The sequence below is a fragment of the Branchiostoma belcheri genome, unplaced genomic scaffold (assembly GCF_001625305.1).
Source record: "Branchiostoma belcheri isolate BF01 breed outbred unplaced genomic scaffold, Haploidv18h27 scaffold6, whole genome shotgun sequence".
Taxonomy (NCBI): Eukaryota; Metazoa; Chordata; class Leptocardii; order Amphioxiformes; family Branchiostomatidae; genus Branchiostoma; species Branchiostoma belcheri.
This window is the reverse complement of record NW_017804242.1, coordinates 2881994-2900395: the sequence shown is the minus strand read 5'-3', so window position 1 is coordinate 2900395 and position 18402 is coordinate 2881994. Positions and strand designations below refer to the sequence as shown.

At 42.5% G+C, this 18402-nt stretch overlaps 2 protein-coding genes across 5 annotated transcripts; one reads left to right on the top strand and one right to left on the bottom strand.

The window, feature by feature from the left end:
• Positions 1-90: 90 nt before the first annotated feature.
• LOC109482536 lies at positions 91-4075 on the bottom strand. Of its 2 annotated transcripts, none has more exons than XM_019785275.1 (6): positions 3803-4075; positions 2743-3382; positions 2306-2396; positions 1942-2106; positions 1194-1307; positions 91-753 (listed from the first exon to the last, which is right to left on the bottom strand). In XM_019785275.1, the coding sequence occupies exons 2-6, from the start codon at positions 3325-3327 to the stop codon at positions 605-607; spliced, it is 1104 nt and encodes a 367-aa protein (XP_019640834.1). In that variant the 5' UTR covers positions 3328-3382; positions 3803-4075; the 3' UTR covers positions 91-604. The 2 variants fall into 2 exon arrangements, with proteins under 2 accessions (XP_019640834.1, XP_019640835.1); XM_019785276.1 differs by lacking the exon at positions 3803-4075 and adding an exon at positions 3573-3667.
• A 145-nt stretch (positions 4076-4220) lies between these two features.
• LOC109482537 (coiled-coil domain-containing protein 85C-like) lies at positions 4221-18358 on the top strand. 3 transcript variants are annotated; one of them, XM_019785277.1, is made up of 7 exons: positions 4221-4837; positions 5348-5780; positions 9082-9158; positions 10076-10189; positions 11589-11663; positions 15281-15385; positions 16658-18358. In XM_019785277.1, exons 1-7 carry the CDS (start codon positions 4646-4648, stop codon positions 16748-16750), a joined length of 1089 nt encoding a protein of 362 aa, XP_019640836.1. In that variant the 5' UTR covers positions 4221-4645; the 3' UTR covers positions 16751-18358. The 3 variants fall into 3 exon arrangements, with proteins under 3 accessions (XP_019640836.1, XP_019640837.1, XP_019640838.1); XM_019785278.1 differs by lacking the exon at positions 10076-10189 and having other exon boundaries at positions 4222-4837; XM_019785279.1 differs by lacking the exons at positions 10076-10189; positions 11589-11663 and having other exon boundaries at positions 4222-4837.
• The last annotated feature ends 44 nt before the right edge of the window (positions 18359-18402 follow it).

Sequence of the window (18402 nt, the reverse complement as noted above, 5' to 3'; positions counted from 1 at the left end):
CCCCGTGAAAATTTTCAATATATCATTCATATTTATGTCATACATATACATGCTTATAATCATGTACATGTATTACCATATACAATGTATTACAATCTTTTGAACAAAAGCAGTACAGCCTGTCAGGTAGAGCCAGAGCAACAAATTTCCAACAATCTATAGTGAGGCTCCTTCCGTCTGAGTAGACGATGGGCTTGGCACTGGAGGGGTAGAGGTCATTTATTCATCAGAGCACAACTAATAATGTTAATATCAGGATGGAAAGGAATCCAAACATGTCCAGCCTTGTGCCTTATATACAACTTCCAATAAATCAACTCTCAGTTCACTGTCTCATTTGATTGAGTGCTTCTTCAAATCTTATTGAAGGCCAAGCAAACCCAGTGGTGCTAACCCAGTGCCACAAGTACATGAATACCAAGCATATGGTGGTAGGAGTTCATTTTAAGCTAGACATTTCACCCATTTGTCAGCCAGTTGCCACCAGGTGTACTTAATAGCATACCAAATTTTTCTTTCTCATGGTAAATGTTCAAGATTGGTCTTCATTAGGAAACAGTGCCAAGTCTTCTGCAGTTCAATAGGCCAAGAAGTGAAAAGTGCTTCAAGCTTTCCAAACTGCTATAACTGAAGGTGACGTGCTGCCTCCTGCTCCAGTCTGTAGAGTTTGGCCACCACTGGTTGGTCCCTTCTTCTTCCCAGCACCCACCACCAGGATGGACTGGGGATGTGGAGTCAGGTCATTAAAAGATGCTGGAAAAACAGTAAGAAACGCAAATAAACAAATGAAAATTGAGGGAAATATATGAGCGCGGGCAAGACGAAGAGTGAAATGATGAATATCAAGAAGGTAGTGTACACTTGATAAGAGTGTTTTCAGTGTATTGGCTGAGGAGTTTACACAACAATGAAGTGCCTACATTGTGTAGCTTTCTACAAAAAAATTTAAAAGACATGCATAAGAACAAATGCATATAGAAGATGTGGCTTAACATCTGTAAATCATACTCATACCAATAATTGTGGAAAAATCATATGTCTTATTGCCATTTGGAACTTCAAATGCTACTGTACATTTGAAAGGTGGCATTTTCTTAATCTATTGCCAAATACCTTACTGATGACGCAAAGCTGAACAATGCAAGACCAATTAATTTGGGACTGTATGCGTCAGCGCAACATGCTGTACCCACCTGAATTCTGTACGCTGTTGAATGACAAGAGGCAGCGAACATAGTTCTCAAACAGACTGAATAACCCACACAGCTGGTGACTGGCAGTGTTCCACACCAAGACAACACCAATGCCTGCACAGAACAGACACATCCACAATACTTCAGCATTGCTGTTGACTGTCAGGCTGGTATATATGTATTATGTAGTATCTGTAAACATGTATTGCCTACTCTTTATTGTTCTTGGGGATTCCACTGGGTCCCAACCTATGCCTCTGGCATCTTAGCCTCCAGACAATTAAGCCTCCACTATGAAGTTGGGCTGTTTGGGGGGCCTACTATTTATCATAGGTAATTGTCATAGGTAACGATATAAGATTTTCTGTTTCTCTCTCTAGGGAAGGCTGTATCTATCATTGAAATGCCAAGCTAGTGCTGATTAGAATTCATGCCATCTTAAATCAGCCACAAAATGCAAACTCCAAAGCCCCATGGCAGAAGCCTGTCTGGAGGTCGTGACTGTTGCCATTCAAGGGATAACTAATAATATCTACCCTTGTCAGCTGACCAGGGTTACTAAAAGGCACTTACAGCTGTCCAGCTAACAAAAAAAAAATTCCAGGTTAATCAAGCAAAATCATGATGGTTCTGTTGAAATAGTGATTGTCAATACTTGTTTGATCTGCTAGATGGCACTGTTGATCATACCTTACACTCCATCCACATGACATGAAGCTGAAAGGTTCTACTGTGGTGCCTTTCATACCTGTGCCAACCCAGACCTGGCCACGTGAGGATGTCAAACAGGTGATGGTCTCATCCTGCATCTTGTCGATGGGTGAAGAGGAGCAACTGTCCGACAATCTTCTCACCTGTGCACCACAGTCGTACCTACTGTCTTTGTCTGCAGTTATGGACACACCTTTCCATCCTACAGGAACCGTGGGAATTAGAGATTGGTAGTTGTTACCTTTAGGTTTTATTGTACCCACAAAAGTTATGTAAACCTGAATACTTTAATGCCTTTTTTTAGCATATCAATTTAGGCACTTCGACTACTGATAACCTAACTACCTAACCAGTCATTATATTAATGACTAGTATACTTTATAACTTGTTCTGGATGTTACCTGTGACAATGCCACCACTCATAGTGCAAACAGTCCAGACCCTGTCCTCCTCATCACAGCTGTCCATCAGAAACACCTCGTTTAGCTCATTCTGTAGGAAGAAGACGACTTACACAGTCAAGAAACAATCCCAAACTTTAGAAATGACATCAAACGGACATATGGAACTTCTACCATCTGTTTTTTTTAATGCAGAGAACAATTATTCACTTAGATAGGATGATCAACATTGTAACTCTAACACAGAGGTAATGTTAATGTTGACACTATAGACACGTTTGCTCAAAGTTCAAGGCAAAAGTGAGAGGCTGAAGTTACCTGGTAGTTACTACTGCATGTAACTAGTTTTATTTCAATTGACAGATGACAAAAGATAGAACAGCATTTCAGATCACACAGCATTTCCCAACCAGGCATGAGAGATAGTGAAAGCCAACCTCTGTATCTGCAAGGAACTCCTTTTTACATGTCCACTCAGTGGTCGTGTACACCAGGATCTTATGACCTGCTGCCACCCACAGCTCATCTCTTACACACACCATCGCCTTGACTGGTAAGGGGCCATTTTTACATGAGGTCCAATGGACAGCAGGTCTGTGTAGCAGTTCTGTGTGTAGACAGCACTTGATGGTCCCACTGGCATGACCAAAATACAGGTGAGAGGATGAGCAGGCTATGTTCTGTACCAGACTTGGCATGGTGTACTCCTCCAGTTGCCGGTGTGTCGCCGCATCAAACACATTCACCGTGTCACATGTCTGTCCTCTAAAGCTGATCACAACACAGCCATTACAGTACACCATGGTCTCCACATATGCATCTTCTTTCTTGATCACGTTCTCTTCGTCCCAATCCTGTTTGGCAAAGTTATAGATGGCAATGGTGGTTCCCTGCACATTGTAACAGCCCAGCCAGACCTCACTCCAGTCAGTAACAATACAGCCACAGCGGGGACTCTGCTGGCAGGGCAGGACCTTCCCATCCTCCACAACTTTCAGGCTATCATCTGGAGACCTCTCCATGTAGTTTCTCTTCCTCTTAATTAATGTTACATTTTACACATCAGGGGCCTCTGACCTATGATTGAATATATCAATATAACGTTACATGTATGATCCAAACTATTTTGGCAGCCATTCCTATGTCAAGTAGAAACAAACAAACAAGCAAACAACCAATTTTTTTTATTTACAGGCTATTTATGAAAAATAAACTGGAACTGAAACATGTAAGGTAAAAATGTTGATGCACACCCCACACTACTTACTAGTATCTTTGTACATGAGAACTTCGTTGACTATCCAGCTATGTAGAAAGGTAGCATTCTCTAATAGTCTAAGATGGGTTGCCATTTTCTGGTTACTGAAACCCCACGGCCCGTGCGTGAGGATAGAACACTATGTCCGAGGACATTACAATGATTTGGTATTTTGTCACCGAATACATGTATGCTAACAGAGGATTAATTTGCCCCTTCAACATTTATGGTGTACTTACATTAAGGCACTTTCCGTTGACTTTCTCCGCCGCACTTGCTCTGTATTTGTCCCTGTTTAGGGGGCGTACAATCACTCACGTCCACTAACTTCCGTGTTTTATTACGCGCCAAACAGATGGTCATACGCTATCGTAAAACGCATGCTGATTGGTTGACTGAAGTTGGGAACGGCAAGGCTGATCTATTTGCAACTGTTTGTCGTCATTCGCCATTCTCTGCTACTAGATTTTGCAACACCTAAGATGTTTCATCACATTTAGTAAAACATTCAGATAATGATTGTAATATGTACAAGTTCTTAAAGTGGATCTCTTTCTTGTTGCTTAAATTGCAGCTCCACATACGTATGTATAAAAAAATATTCCCGATGGGTTTAGCCTCTACTTGGAACAGCCAGAGTAATGTCAGAGGTCAGCAGCTTTCCGGCCGGCCATCTTGGTGAGGGGACAGCCGATAGTAGCGAGCAAACAACGCTCGGCTGTTACATTTCAAAGTCTTTTCCTCTGTTTATATTGCGTGGTATTGATCATTTCCACGCCCGCACATGTAACCAAGCGTATGAGGACGCAAGTGACGATATACAAGTCAACGTGAGGAAGAACAACAGACGGGAGAAGGCCCGAATCGTACCGCTGGTTGTGTCTGGATCGCACCTGGCACAGATCGGCTGCTGAAGGTGGTATCCAACCCTTAATCATCAAAGTCGGAATTTTGCTGTAGACCCTTACTCACATTTCCTGTCTACAAGACCTGCAGACGACAGACGTCTTCAAGCTCGTGTCGCCTGGTCTTGATTAGGGTTGGAACTGATCAAGGTTTGTGTCTGACAAGAAAATTATATCATGGCGGGGAAGGGGAACATCTCCGGGAGGAACAGCGTGATCGTCCGGCCGACTAACGAGATGACCGACGACGAGCTGCGGAGGGCCGGGCCGGAGGATGTCATCCGCCGGCTCCGAGCCACCGAGGAGGAGAAGGTGAAGTTGATGTCCGAGCACGGGAACCTCATGAGGGAAGTCAACAAACGGATGCAGGTCAGTGTGTACTGCTGCACTTTGTCTGCACTCACAGGCGCCAACAGACATTCAATTGCAAATCCTGCCTGCTCATCGAGTTGTATGGAGTTCCGCAGGGGGTATACAACATCGGGGTCAATTGTAACACGTTCAGTACATAAAAAGAAAAGACAGAAAGCACACCATCACGGATAATCCGTATTCAAATAACACCAAACAAAAGGTTCTTGGCACATCAACCCCAGGGTGCCATCCATTATACATAGAAGATAAACATTTATACATGGTAGGGCTCAAGAGAGTTGATCATCATCAGGCTATTGTGAAAGCTGATGGGAGTTGACTAAAATCTGTCAATACTCAAAATGTTGTTCATAGTGCTACATCAGCATCTTTCAATGCCTTCCATATACAATGGTAAAATCCTGGATTGTAAATATGATTAGCAGTGTCTCCACTTATGCTTTATCATCTATTGCGTTAGATGTGAATTGACCCAAATAACACTTTACACCTCCGCTATCACAGGTCCATCTCCTGGAGATCCGCGGGCTGAAGGAGGTGAACCAGCGGCTACAGGACGACAACCAGGAGCTGCGAGATCTCTGTTGTTTCCTGGACGACGACCGCCAGAAGGGACGTAAACTGGCCCGGGAGTGGCAGCGGTTCGGCAGGTACACGGCGACGGTGATGCGGCAGGAGGTTGCCGCGTATCAGACAAAACTGAAAGAGCTGGAGACCAAGCAGGATGAACTGATCCACGACAATATGGAACTGAAGGAACTGTGTCTGTACCTGGACCGGGAGAGGGAGGGATCCCGGTCCTCCATCTGTTCACAGTGCAGCGTGCGAGAGTTGAACGGGAACGGCAGCACGGCCAACAGAGATCAGGGAGACGGGAGCAGCAACAACTCGCTGACACCCGAGCATGACGCGCAGGGAGGAATCAATGGTTTGAATGGTGGGTGGAGCTGTTTTTTTAATCAAAATTTATACTGATTAGTTTAGTTTTCCCTTGACAACCAAACAGCTGGAAAATCAGTTTCTTTGAAACCAGAGAAAGTGGTGACATCACCCAGTGTAAATGCCTTCAAGGAAAGACTAGATCTACACATGAAAGGGAGAAACTTGATGTTCGACTACAGAGCTCTGGATCACCCTCAGAGACCAGAGATGTCGGTGCACTAAGTGATGAGCGGCCTAAACTGGAACCCAAGCTCCTACGTGGCCGAAGAAATCTACTCTACTCTACTCTACTCTTGATAATAGGTGTTGTTCTAATGCATAATGAATGACTAATTGAGCTGTTACCCTTTTTCTTGCTTCCAGAAAATAGGAAAACATTAACTGAAACTCATGAAATCACTTCATCCTAACAACAATTAACAGAGTAAGAACATGATAAGACAGCTGGTGAGAAAATCTCTGCAGAGGAATTTCAGGTTGTTTAAATTGAAATGTCATTTAAGGATGTCAGAATATTGACAAGATAACTGGCAAATATCATGAGATATAGGTCCCCAAGTGTAACTTGAGAAGTGAAAGTTTGGTTTAGATCTGGTAAGGCTGCCAGGGCTGACATCTGTATGATCCTTTGAGCTCTGACGTCTTATCTAATATCAGCTGCTGCTATTTTTGCCTGGTAATGACGATTATATAGTTAATCTCTTCGCACAGACTAGTATTCAGTTGATCTTCTCCCCACTTTTGATGGTGTGAAGCGAGGTAGATGACGAGATGAATGACTACTGCGTGTGTACCAAATGAGGATAGGTTTATGGCAAGAATCCTGTAGCACTACAGTAGTACTACATCTGGAGTCTGACTCCAAGGGACAGGGAGTGACTGGCATCACTCCAACAGGGTGAGGGATGAAGACAAAAATCGCCTCAGGACAAACTGCCAGAAAGGCGCTCCTTTATATCCAGTATAATCGGGTCGTGGGATCTGTTGTGCAGGCATCCACATCCAACCACAACCCCACACAACTATTCAAGCTTGGGGTGAGAGGGGAATGCTGTTCCTTTTTATTTTCACAATAATGGAACAATGAAGTTCAGCCTCCTAAGTTCATGTCCAGCAGTGAAGGAGAGACAAAGCAACTGTGTATTTATACCATGTCAACACTCTTGTGAGCCTGGACAATAAAGCCCTGTGGCTTTTGTTACCCTGTGTTCAACAAAAATTTCATTGACATGGAAGATAGCATATCTGAATGGAATGCATGTTTGTTTGTGTGCATCTAATGTTCCCTCATATACTATTTAGAGAATGCTTTGGCACTGGTACAGTAGCTGCATACTGCCTAAGTACGTGGCTGTCAGCTTTGGCATGTTTTGTCGAGCTCAAATGATGGATAACTCGATTCTTCCTACTTGAGCTGTGGGTTTATGGACTGTGAGGTCATATAAGACGCACATGTATACATCATGGAAGTTCATGGTGTCCAAAAGGAAATTGAAACACAAAACCAAATGGGATTGAAAGCTGACAGTCACATGAATCTGCATCAGTCAGTAAATAATGCATGTCTCTGTAAATTGTAATGTGATGTTTCTTGCAAGATACCCAAACAGAAGGACGAGGTTCACCCAGTCTTGTATTACTGGTTAGTAGATTTAGACATGGTGTATCCTCAGCCTTTCCTAGAACAGATCTTATTTCTCTTGCCAATGTGCTGTCCCAGAAGACTTCTTGCTGATAGAGTTTACTCTGAAAACATCTCCAGCAGTGGCAGCACCACTGGGTATTTGAATGTAGACTGACCATGTCTTGTTCTTTGGATCGGCACTGGTGGGTGTACATGTACAATGTAGATCCAGGGTGCTCCAATGTGTGGCATTTCAGACCACATTTTAACACTTTGAAAGGAGATAAACAGAATCTTTGCACACCAAAAGTGTGAAGAACTATTTAGTGTCAAGCAATTTGCATTTATCCCAAAATTCTTGGCAGAGCTAGAGAAAGTCTGTGATCACACATTTTGTGATGTTCTAATTTAATCTAAAGGCTTTAAATGTTTTGTCTGAATCTTGTCAAAACACAGAGATAACCTTGGCTGTTCTGACCATGTAGATCCAGTCAATCAGTCATTTAAAGTGTTTTCTTAAGTCTCACATCAAGATGTCTGACTGTATTTATCAGGAATACATTGTCGCAGCTTGGTGGTAATTGCCATTCCAAGGCAGCATGTTTGTCCAGCTTAGCTGAAGAGACTGCACTAGTGATTGGCTGCGGCAATCAAGGATGTTCTTTGCTACAATATAGAGTAGAAGGCTCAGTGTATATAGTACTTGGTTACTCAGCTATGTCTACTCTTAGTAATTACCTTTATCAAGAAGGTTATGTTTTCAGTAGCATTCATGTGTGTTTGTGTCCCGATCTGCATGTCTATCAACACAATAACTTTGATTTTGAGCTCCCTAGTATTGTACATTCTGTCAGGAAAGACACAAAGAAAAGGTCTGCAAATGCATGTCCTCCTTGTAGTTTTGTTCGTTCTTCAGTTGCACCAGGTCTGGTGGAAAGAGTTTGGTGGAAAGAGTTTATCTTATCATGTAACTTACTGTAAGAGTGAACCTTTTCATGCTCTCCAATTATGGAGACTGAAGACAGGCAGCAGAGCTCTGCTGAGCCTCATTAGTGTATATACCTCCCATGTTCTACTGTGGAGAACTAAAAGGTAGAGGACAGACATCCAGGGGAGCCAGCCTTGGACACAAACCAGATGTTAGATGTCTGGGTCTGCCTGTTACCTCCAAGACTTGAGGTCATTACTTGTTACAGGCCTTCTAGAGTTTCTTTCGTGGAAAAGGGAGGAACCATTTGTGCTGTTACCTCTTGAAATAGCACTGGGCAACTTTCCTCTCTTACATCATGTTATACAGGAGTTGGTCGTAAATTTCTCTAAGCATTAATGATCCCATTCTCACCTGCATGGGTGTCATAAATGGAAATGATACTTTTGACCTTTGGGTAGCTGTTGCTTGCCATGTCCTTGACCTTTTAGAGGTATGTCAAGTGGCCATTTAGACATTCTAAGTCTTACTGATAGAGAGTAATGGACATATTGTTCATATTTTTTGCAGCGAAACACACCACAGAGACTTTTCTAAGCTAGAAAAAGCAATCTGAAATCACAAAACTCCAAGTACAATGGACCTGTAAATACTGTACATAGCATTTGTCTTCTCTGTTATGACTAGTGGAAGAGCTAACCTGGTTTTTTACTTCTGTCGATGTCTGCATCTCTTTTCCTCCAGAGCAAACTCTGCAGTACATCCGCCGTCTGGAGGAGAGGATACGGCTGATGGAGGAGGACAGGAAACAACTGCTGCAGGTAGGCCACACAGCTTCTCAAAACAACACATAGACAGGACCAACATCGGCATTGTTAGACCCCAAACGTTGTTACAGCAAATTCAAGTTCAACTAGTAGCTGCAGATATTTTATGACTTATGTCCAAAAGTTTCATGGCCCTGTCGTTGTAAATAGTTAATTTTACTGGGAAAGTGGAAGGCAGTGTAGTCTAGGTTTTAGGACACACAGTTAGATGATTTTTTTCACGTATGCTTAGTTTCGTTGAGGTTATTTGTGAGACAAGAGGACTGGTAGAAGAAGAGAGATACATTACAGGGATGTATGATGTGCTCTTCTGACATTACTTGATCAAGTCACAGAAGGAATGGCAGGACATCAGGTCAGGTAGAGATGTCAGCTTTCAAGTTTGTCATAGTATGTCATGCATCTGTATGTTTTTTGTTATCCCCGATTGTCCCACATTCGTACATGTGTCAACTAAATCTTTTGTCTTCTCATTGCTTAACAGTTAACTGACACCATTGAATGTATGTGAGGGTTGTCACCGCTCACCCGGTGGGCTCCACTGCATGATCTGTGATTGTGTTGCGTGTCCGTGTGTGCACTGACATGTGCTCGTAGTACATGTATACATGTAAACCTCATGGCTATGTCTAAAGGAGAAATGGACCAGCAGGGCTTGAAATACATTTTGTACCCACCTGCAACCTGCAACGTGCTGAAAAAATGTTGTGAATGCAGACAGAAATAGGATAGGATAGGATCAGTGGCACTGGTATTTGCAGAAAGTTTCTACAAATTGCAGATAAAATTTCTGACAATGTTGCTGGTTATAGAAAAAAAAGTATTTCGATCCCTGAGTGTCCATCCCAGGAGGGCCAGAGGCGCTCAGAGAGCTCTGCTAAGTGCCCCACTTTCTGTCCTACCATAAACAGAAACTGGATAGGGTGGGGAACCTGGACAGGAGGTTTTTTGCCTCCCCCAGGGTCAACACACCCAGCCCAAGCTCTCAGAGAAGTGGATCCGTCACACCTGTTATGAACATGAACGTAAGTACTCACTCATCCTCACCTGTCTTATAACACTAACACTGTAGACACACACTCTCATGTCATGCTGGTGTTATATAACAACATCTCATCGTCAACCCCTGTTGTAACTAATACTCTCTCCACATTTGTTTTCAAAGCCTCAGTATCGGAGATATCAGGTAAGATGCTTTTTCTTCTGGTGACTTGCAGTCAGCATTCCAGCCAGACAGGCACTTTGGTGTCACTGGATGTCCTTTTTGTGGTGGATGCTTTTGTGATGTCTATGGGCATCCTATAATATACATTTGTCAGGACATCAAAGTGTGACAAATGTCAGAGAAACAGATGCATAAAAGCAATGTTTATGGTGTGTTTCCATTGTTTTGGGGGGAAAATTTCCTTGCATTCCAACGTGTTAGAAATTCCCTACACCCAAGATTTCTAATGCCCACTTGAGTTTGAGTTTGACTCCTTTCTCTGAAACAAATTCCCTCTGCAGTCAGGTCTGGCTGGAATGCTGTGGTCACTGTTTCTTTGAACAGATCTTGTCTGGTAGTTCAGTTCTTTTCACACAATGACATTTGTACAGATTATCACAGGTACATGAGGAAACCATATGAACCAGGATCCTGTAGTGCTTAAAAGGGGTGAAGGTGCCTGGTGTTAACGGTATGGAGGGCTAACTGGGGGGATCATCTTAAATCCCCTGTTTGCTTTGGGTATTATCTTAACCTACCTGCAGCTGACTTTGTAAACAGTCTTTTCTACCATTGTCTTTATTTCTTCACTTCTAAGGTTAACTAAGTAAGCCACTTGTATCAGCAGATTATATGTTGACTTGTTGACTGGGGTAACGTATGCCATGCAATAGTGTACAGTGACTCTGTTGTTAAGATCACAAAGGTCTGCATTTCAACCATGTAATTTATTGCACAATGTAGGTACCTATTAAAAGGTGCTTAAAGACAGCCTGTAGGGTGATTGAACAGGTGCATTTAGGAATTGAGCAAACAGCACTGATAAGCATTAAAAGCTGGGGCTGTTAGACTGCTGCAGTTGGTAAAATGGGAATTGTGGATAACCTAATTACATGTAGTTACATACAGAAGTTCTTCTCTCACATGGCTGTTGAAACCTGTACATGTACGGCAAAGTTAAGAAAAGATATTCCGTGCATTCTGGTATGATTAGCATGGAAGTTCACTTGCCACATTTGTTGCAGGGCTTCTGCAACTTGCACGCTTCAATAAAATGAGATGTACAGTAGTAGCACCAGCACTGACAATGATTGGCATGTTGTAGAGTGAACTATATGAGGATGACAGCTTAAAATGAAGAGGCGCTGGGATGTCCCTTTCACTTGTACCAACTCAATGCTGACATTTCTCTACCCTTTATTACGGTGTGGATTCTGTAGGGTTCCTCCTGGCAGGGTGACCACCTCTCCTCCGCGCTGCCACAGAAGCCAGAGGCAGTTGTGCATGCAATGAAGGTAACAACCAGAGACCTTACATGTGATGTCCTCTCTGCTGTCCTGTAACTTCTACTGGAGTAAAACTACACCACGGAATCTTTCACTGTTTTTTGTTTGTTTGTTTGTTGCTAACTTTCCAAATCTTTTGGTGTGGGTGCTGAACTTCTAAGGCTGTGTTATTTGTTGTTCTTTGTTGCACCTGCTCAGCTATTTCTGTATTTGACACACTTAACAAACTTTCAGATGTAAAAAATCCTATAGAAATCTAACCAAACTTGTAATGTAACTTAATGATGTTTTTATAAGTATAGTGTCAATGGGATTAAAGTCTCTACAGGAGACATTTCATCCATTGACCACGGCAGCAGTGGCCTCTTTTTGACCTCAAAACCAAATATATCGGCACTCTGAAACCTTGAACACACATGTAAAGGAGACACTAAATACCATGTACTGATATAGTGCCAGCATGGTTTTGTACAGCCAGAGTGTGGAGTTAGTTTTGCGCCTTATGCAGCTGCCATATCAACATCCAGCCACGGTTCTCAGTGGAATCTGGAAATGACAGGGTGTTTGGATAAAACTGTAATGATTGTTCTAAAAGCGAGTTCCTTACTGTTCTAAATCGAAACACAACTGGTCCATATTGAGGTTTGGAACCAACTCATTTAGAAATACAGGAGTATTGAAGTGATCAACATTTCAACGAGCAATGTTTGACAAACTGTTGATATGTTGCATTAAGATCGATTGCTGTTATAAGCATTAGGACTGATAGTACATTACACCCCCAACATTACAGCAGGGTTAGCAGGGGTGAGGTAATACACAGTGCTGTCAGGTCAGAGGAAGTGTCTGTTTCTGTAGCTGCCCGGCTGCCAGACAGACTGGAATGTAGGAAGCCGCTCCTCTTATGATACTGGAGTAAATAAGGAAATAACCAGAATATCAGCTGTATATTGTTAGAGCCAGTGGAATCAAGTTCAAGTGGGTTTGTTACCCTCACTGCAATATATAGATGAAAGAGCCAAGACTTTTTTTAACTTGGTATCGAAACATTGTAACCTTCTCCCTGCTGCCTAACCCAATAGAGAATTGGTAGCCAAAGAGCTACTTCGGTGTGCTAAAAGTAACTATGTTATTTATTTCTGCCACTAGTGGCTCATGCAGGATAGTTGTAGAAAATATGTTGTTAACAATACCACCAATAATGCACAACAATTTATATCTTATGTAAAGTGGTCTTATATTCAATGTGTCATAAGTGGCAATAGTTCTTTTGACGAAACATGGTTACTATACATGTACCAGGAGAAATATGAGATGCATTACAGCACCAGCAAGGCCCAACTCCTAAAAATCAACATAAGGTCATGTAAGAACAACATAGATACAACATGATTTGGGCATGTAACATCGCTGGCAGGTGCTAAACTCTCATTATGTCAAAACGTGACTGGGACAGATTGTAGCCACGTATCGGGTACATGCTTGTGTCTGCCAGGGTCAGCACCCAGGTCATCTACGGGTCTTTGATAGGGTAACATCTAGATGCAGCCAGACACTATGAAATAACAGATCAAAAACATGGCAATGAAGATATTTCAACATGCTTTTTGTAGAAATGCTTTTCGACGATTTTACATTATCCCTGTGTAAGAAGATGGAAATTGTGGCTCCCGAGACAGATGACGAGCTGATAAATCTTCAACACAAGAATAGCACAAGGCATTCCAGTCCAGGGTCAAGTGTGTGCTATATCTCTGTGCTGAAGGTCGGATACAGTGATCCACGAACATGATTGATCTCCAAGCAGATGTAGGGTCCGGCTCAGTGTTTCAGGGATGTTATCAACTTGTAACAGATTGTATCCAAGCTGTACAATCCAGCTATCGGGCTACCAGCATGCTTTTGTCCCATTGTGAAAATAGACATTCGCTATTCGATCCCTACTTGACCTTGGTGTTCGCCCGGCTGTGATCCCGTGGATTTGCAACTTTATGACTGACCGACGGCAGCGAGTGATCTACCAGGGCGCATCCTCAGACTGGCTCAACCTCAGCTGTGGCGTAGCACAAGGAACTATACTTGGACCAGTCATCTTTATGGCGTTGATTGATGGAGCTCTGCGTGACGTGGCTAACCGATGGAAGTACGTGGATGATATGAACATTGCAGATGTTCGCTTGATACGTCAACCATGTACACTCCAACTTACTCTTGATAACCTGAGCACATGGGTTAGCGACCACAAGATGGCTTTGAACCCGAAGAAATGCAAAGTGCTACAGATCTGTTTCGCTAAGGTTCCTCCCCCACCTGAACCACTGATCATCAGTGAACAGACCCTGTTTACCGTGACATGCATCAAGGTTCTCGGCCTGACGATTCAAAACAATCTGAAATGGGACCAGCAAGTGGACAGTATGGTGAAATCCTCAAATAGGAGACTCTACATGGTACGGAGACTGAAGAGATTCGGTGTGTCAGTTCCTGACCTGGTGTCTGTCTACACCGTGTATGTGCGCCCTTTACTGGAATACGCAGTGCCCGTGTGGCATCCGGCCTTGACCACTAAACAATCTAAGACTCTAGAACGGATCCAGACGAGGGCCTGTAAAATCATCTTGGGATCACAGTATTCGAGCTATAACATGGCACTGACAACCCTGAACCTCAGCTCCCTTGCTGACCGACGTCGTGAACTTTGTAGGGCATTTGCAGAATCCCTGCTGAACTCTGAGTTCCGTGATTGGTTGCCCCCGCTGAGACAGAACATTTCCGGTAGAAGTACACGTAATGCTAACAAATTTGATGTTCCACTCTGTCGGTCTGCACGTCACAAGAACTCACCAATTCCTTTTTTAGTCGAACTGTTAAATGCCAAGTAATCAATATAGTACTTGCGCTCAGACTTCACTTATCTGTCGTGTCTGCAGTACCTTATACACTGAGTGACACAGCGGCACAGACGTCTTCTCTTCTGTGTTTTATGATATATTTTAATTTGTAATGTTATGTAATGTATTATATTTGTAAACGAAAGCGCATTTTACTTAAGATGATTGTCTGTAATCTTATTAACGTTCCCCGAATATTGTAATGAGCAACACAATTCAGACTTAAGTCTGCGAGTTGTTTTAATAAAGACTGAATTGAATTGACATGTTTTCTACAAAGATGTACAAGAAGCCTGAATTGCGTGTTACACTGAGCTGGACCCCACATCTGCTTAGGGATGACCAAACACTAATGTCAAGCTAGCTGCTCAGCTAGAGCACAGATTGTGTAACAGCACATGGTAAAGGAAAACAAATGTTAAGCAAAGAACTAGAACATGTTATTATATTGTTACGGCAAAGTAAACGTTAGCAAAACTGACACTTTCTATGTGGTAATAAGAGATGTGACTGACCCCTCTCTCTCTGATGCCTGCTGTCCCTGTGCTTTTCTTCTAACATTCCAGCTGTCTGTATCTGTAATAAACCTCTCCTGGGCATGTTTTCTCTTCAGGTGGACTTTGTGACCTGTGGAACAGGCCTGTAGTTTCCTGGTCTCAGCCTGTGCTGGGGCCACCACAGGTTTGTCGATGGTGTGTTAGAGTTAACACCTGGATTGTGTGCTCACCTGTGCAGGTGCTGGAGGTACATGAGCAGATGGACAAGCTGGACAGGGAGACGGAGGAATATAATGGGGAGCTGAGTGAGAAGGAGAAGGCCATTGTCAGAGAGATGTGTAATGTAAGTATGGAGATGCTACCCCTTATTTTACTTCCTATCCTGTAGTATTGCTTCAGGCAAGTCCGACTTTCATGGATAGGACATCATCAATCCAATCAGTATTTCTTGTGTAGATGGACAGTTATTATGTAGTCTGTCTTGACCTATGTTCTGTTGACTTGTCACCTTTCTATCCATATGTTGGCATGGGCAAGATGAATTCAAACTCTTCATAGACCTACCTGTATTTTCTATACTTTCCAGTTCAAATCCCAAGTGTATCTGTTTTTCTGTGCTGTTCTATATGCATCTGCATTGTAAACTTGAGCTGGCTGCTCTTGTTTCTTTGTAGGATTCAGACTCAGAGTAATGCGGAAAGTCCAGAACATGGAGGGAAGGTTTGGCTGGTTAAGAACTCCTATAAAAGTCACACCACCAGCTTCCTTATTTTTCATGTCATTCTTCTTCATCCAGACTAATGTGTACAGTTCTATCTTACATACTGAGTTGCCTACAGTTTTGGTAACCATGCAGCTTTGTAGGACTGGGTACATGGATGCCCACAGGCCCTGTCTGGAGGAACACTACTGCCATAAAAAGATGTACATAAAGCTGCAAATGTGTAAAACACTGAAATCAAGCTGGATCCTACATCTCCTGCTGAAAGTGGTTTTTAACAGATCGTGTAGCCAACTTCAGACAAAATTGACAATTTGCATACAGTTTATGTCCAGAATGGTTACTGAAGTTCCCCAACTATTAAAAATTGCTTCTGGCAGCCCCCTCACTGGTCAGGCTCCACAGAACCCTGGGCAGTGAGAGAGTGTGTTCCACAGACTACAGTACACTTGTGGACTTCATGGCTCACCAGTAAGTTCCAGGTTCCACAGCCTCACAGCTTACAGGCTTGTGTAACACATCTCATTCCTCAGGACAACCTGCAGACTCCTGCCCTGAAGACTCACAGCACTTTGGCTCAGATCCTTACAGTTATTGTAACCCACTGTTTGACAATGTGATATCACTCTTACATGTTGTTGGTTCAGTTCTGCTTAACCAATCAATGTCATGTAATCTGCATGCAAGTTAGAAAGTTTTCATACTTTCACACTCTAATGTGCCTGGTTACTGGTTTTTAATCAGGTGTTGTGTACACGTTGCAGAGTGCCAAACATTCAACACCTAGCATTAAATGAATCTTGTTGGTTTTCAAAAATTTGTTGTCCATGTTTCATCCAGCAGGTAAAGTGTTTGATATGTAGAAACCTAACTAGATGTTCACCTGTGTTGCAGGTGGTTTGGCGTAAGCTGGGCGACAGGAAGCCTGCAGCAAATGGGAAGGATGTTCCGGTGAGAGACACAGAACCACCTCCACCCAGGAGATAGACAAACAGCACAGACCAGGTCCCCTGTACATGCAGACTGGTGGACAATCCCAGAGAAGGGAAGGGAGTGTGTATCACAGCTGGGATGTTGTGTTACAATAGCCTGAACACTCCATACTATGCAGAACATGTGTTAATTTTCTCACTCAGATACATGTACATCTATCTGTGGTCCTTCATTTTGATCCAGAGATCTGAGTCTGGTATATACCATCAGTCTGCATGCGGAGGGGTCCTAGCTGAAAATTGCATCGTATTTTATAGCTGCATTTTAAAGCGACAAACAAAGCAGACAAGTTGCCAATGAGTCGACGCAACATAAAGATTTGACAACATTTTCCTCTCAGTAATGTTGGCAAGATTTAGACAAAACTGTAGTTTCAATCAAGTAAAAGTCGAATGAAGAGAATTGGACATGAAATGCTGTTTTTAAAAAGTATGTGTTGTAGAAGTTTTAACTTTGTTGGGAATTTGTCTTGTATATGACAAGGTGAGGAAGGTGGTGTAGTAGACTGAACCCTGTTGAGATGTGCATGCAGGAACAAAGCAGGTTTTGTCAGACTTTGGTAATGATGCACAGAAGGTCCTGGGTTGGCAGTGACAGCATGTGTACAGAGTTATTGTGTAAAATGGTAGATAAGAATGTGAATAACCAGTGTCAAACCTCATGAACTGATGGAACCAAAAGAAGTTTTCACACTCTGCAGTGCCATAGTGCATTGTGTTCAAACTGCAAACAGGCAAGAGTAGAGACATACTGACAAGATTTCTTTTTGAAACACATGAAATGGTTGACTTCAGCAGAAATGTGCTTTCTGTCATAGTATATTGTCAACTGTGCCAATAGTAGGTATTACTGTTTCAGTGTTACATGATACATTTGTTTGACTAGTAGTGCTATACATATCTTAAATGCAGTTGTGACTGTACTGTTCTAAAAATTAAGGACCTAAACTATGTAATGGAGCAACTTGAATCGTCTCTTGTTTGAATTTCAGGTGTTTTAGTAAAAAGTTGTGCAACTTAAATTAATTGTTGCCAAAACTGATAATCTTACAGTGCTTTGTACCTTGAAACTGTGCAGCTAGTCAGCCATGTAGCTGCACTGTCATGTTACTGGTATACCACATTGTGTACTGCAGCACTACATTGTAAATACATTGTATGTATCTTATATAAGGCATAAATGCATTTATCCACCGACATATTACGTTCAATGTATGTGAAATTTACGTAGCCATGTGAAGTTGCAGGAGAAATTTGCATCGTGCTTGTGTTGCCCTGATGTATTGACATGGGACGATTAGCAGACTATTTATACCACCTGTACCAGTAGATACGAGTGAAGGATCTTACTTTGGCAGATGTTTTGGAGACTTGGTAATCTCTGTTGCGTGGCATGGGTTTTGTTGATTTGACAGCTATTTATATAATAATGTAATGGATGGAACTTCCACAGTATTGTAGTATTTATATATTTTTCCTGTAGATAGAACATCAATATTACCTGTTGGTGCATATTTAGAACCCTCGCAGTCCTTTGTGGCTTCTTTGTCATGCCACTACTGTATATTCCTGTCATCAGCATAAACATGCCGGAAATACGGTACAGCATCGTCTTTGCTTATTCTTTACCGTCTCGTCAATGCGTCT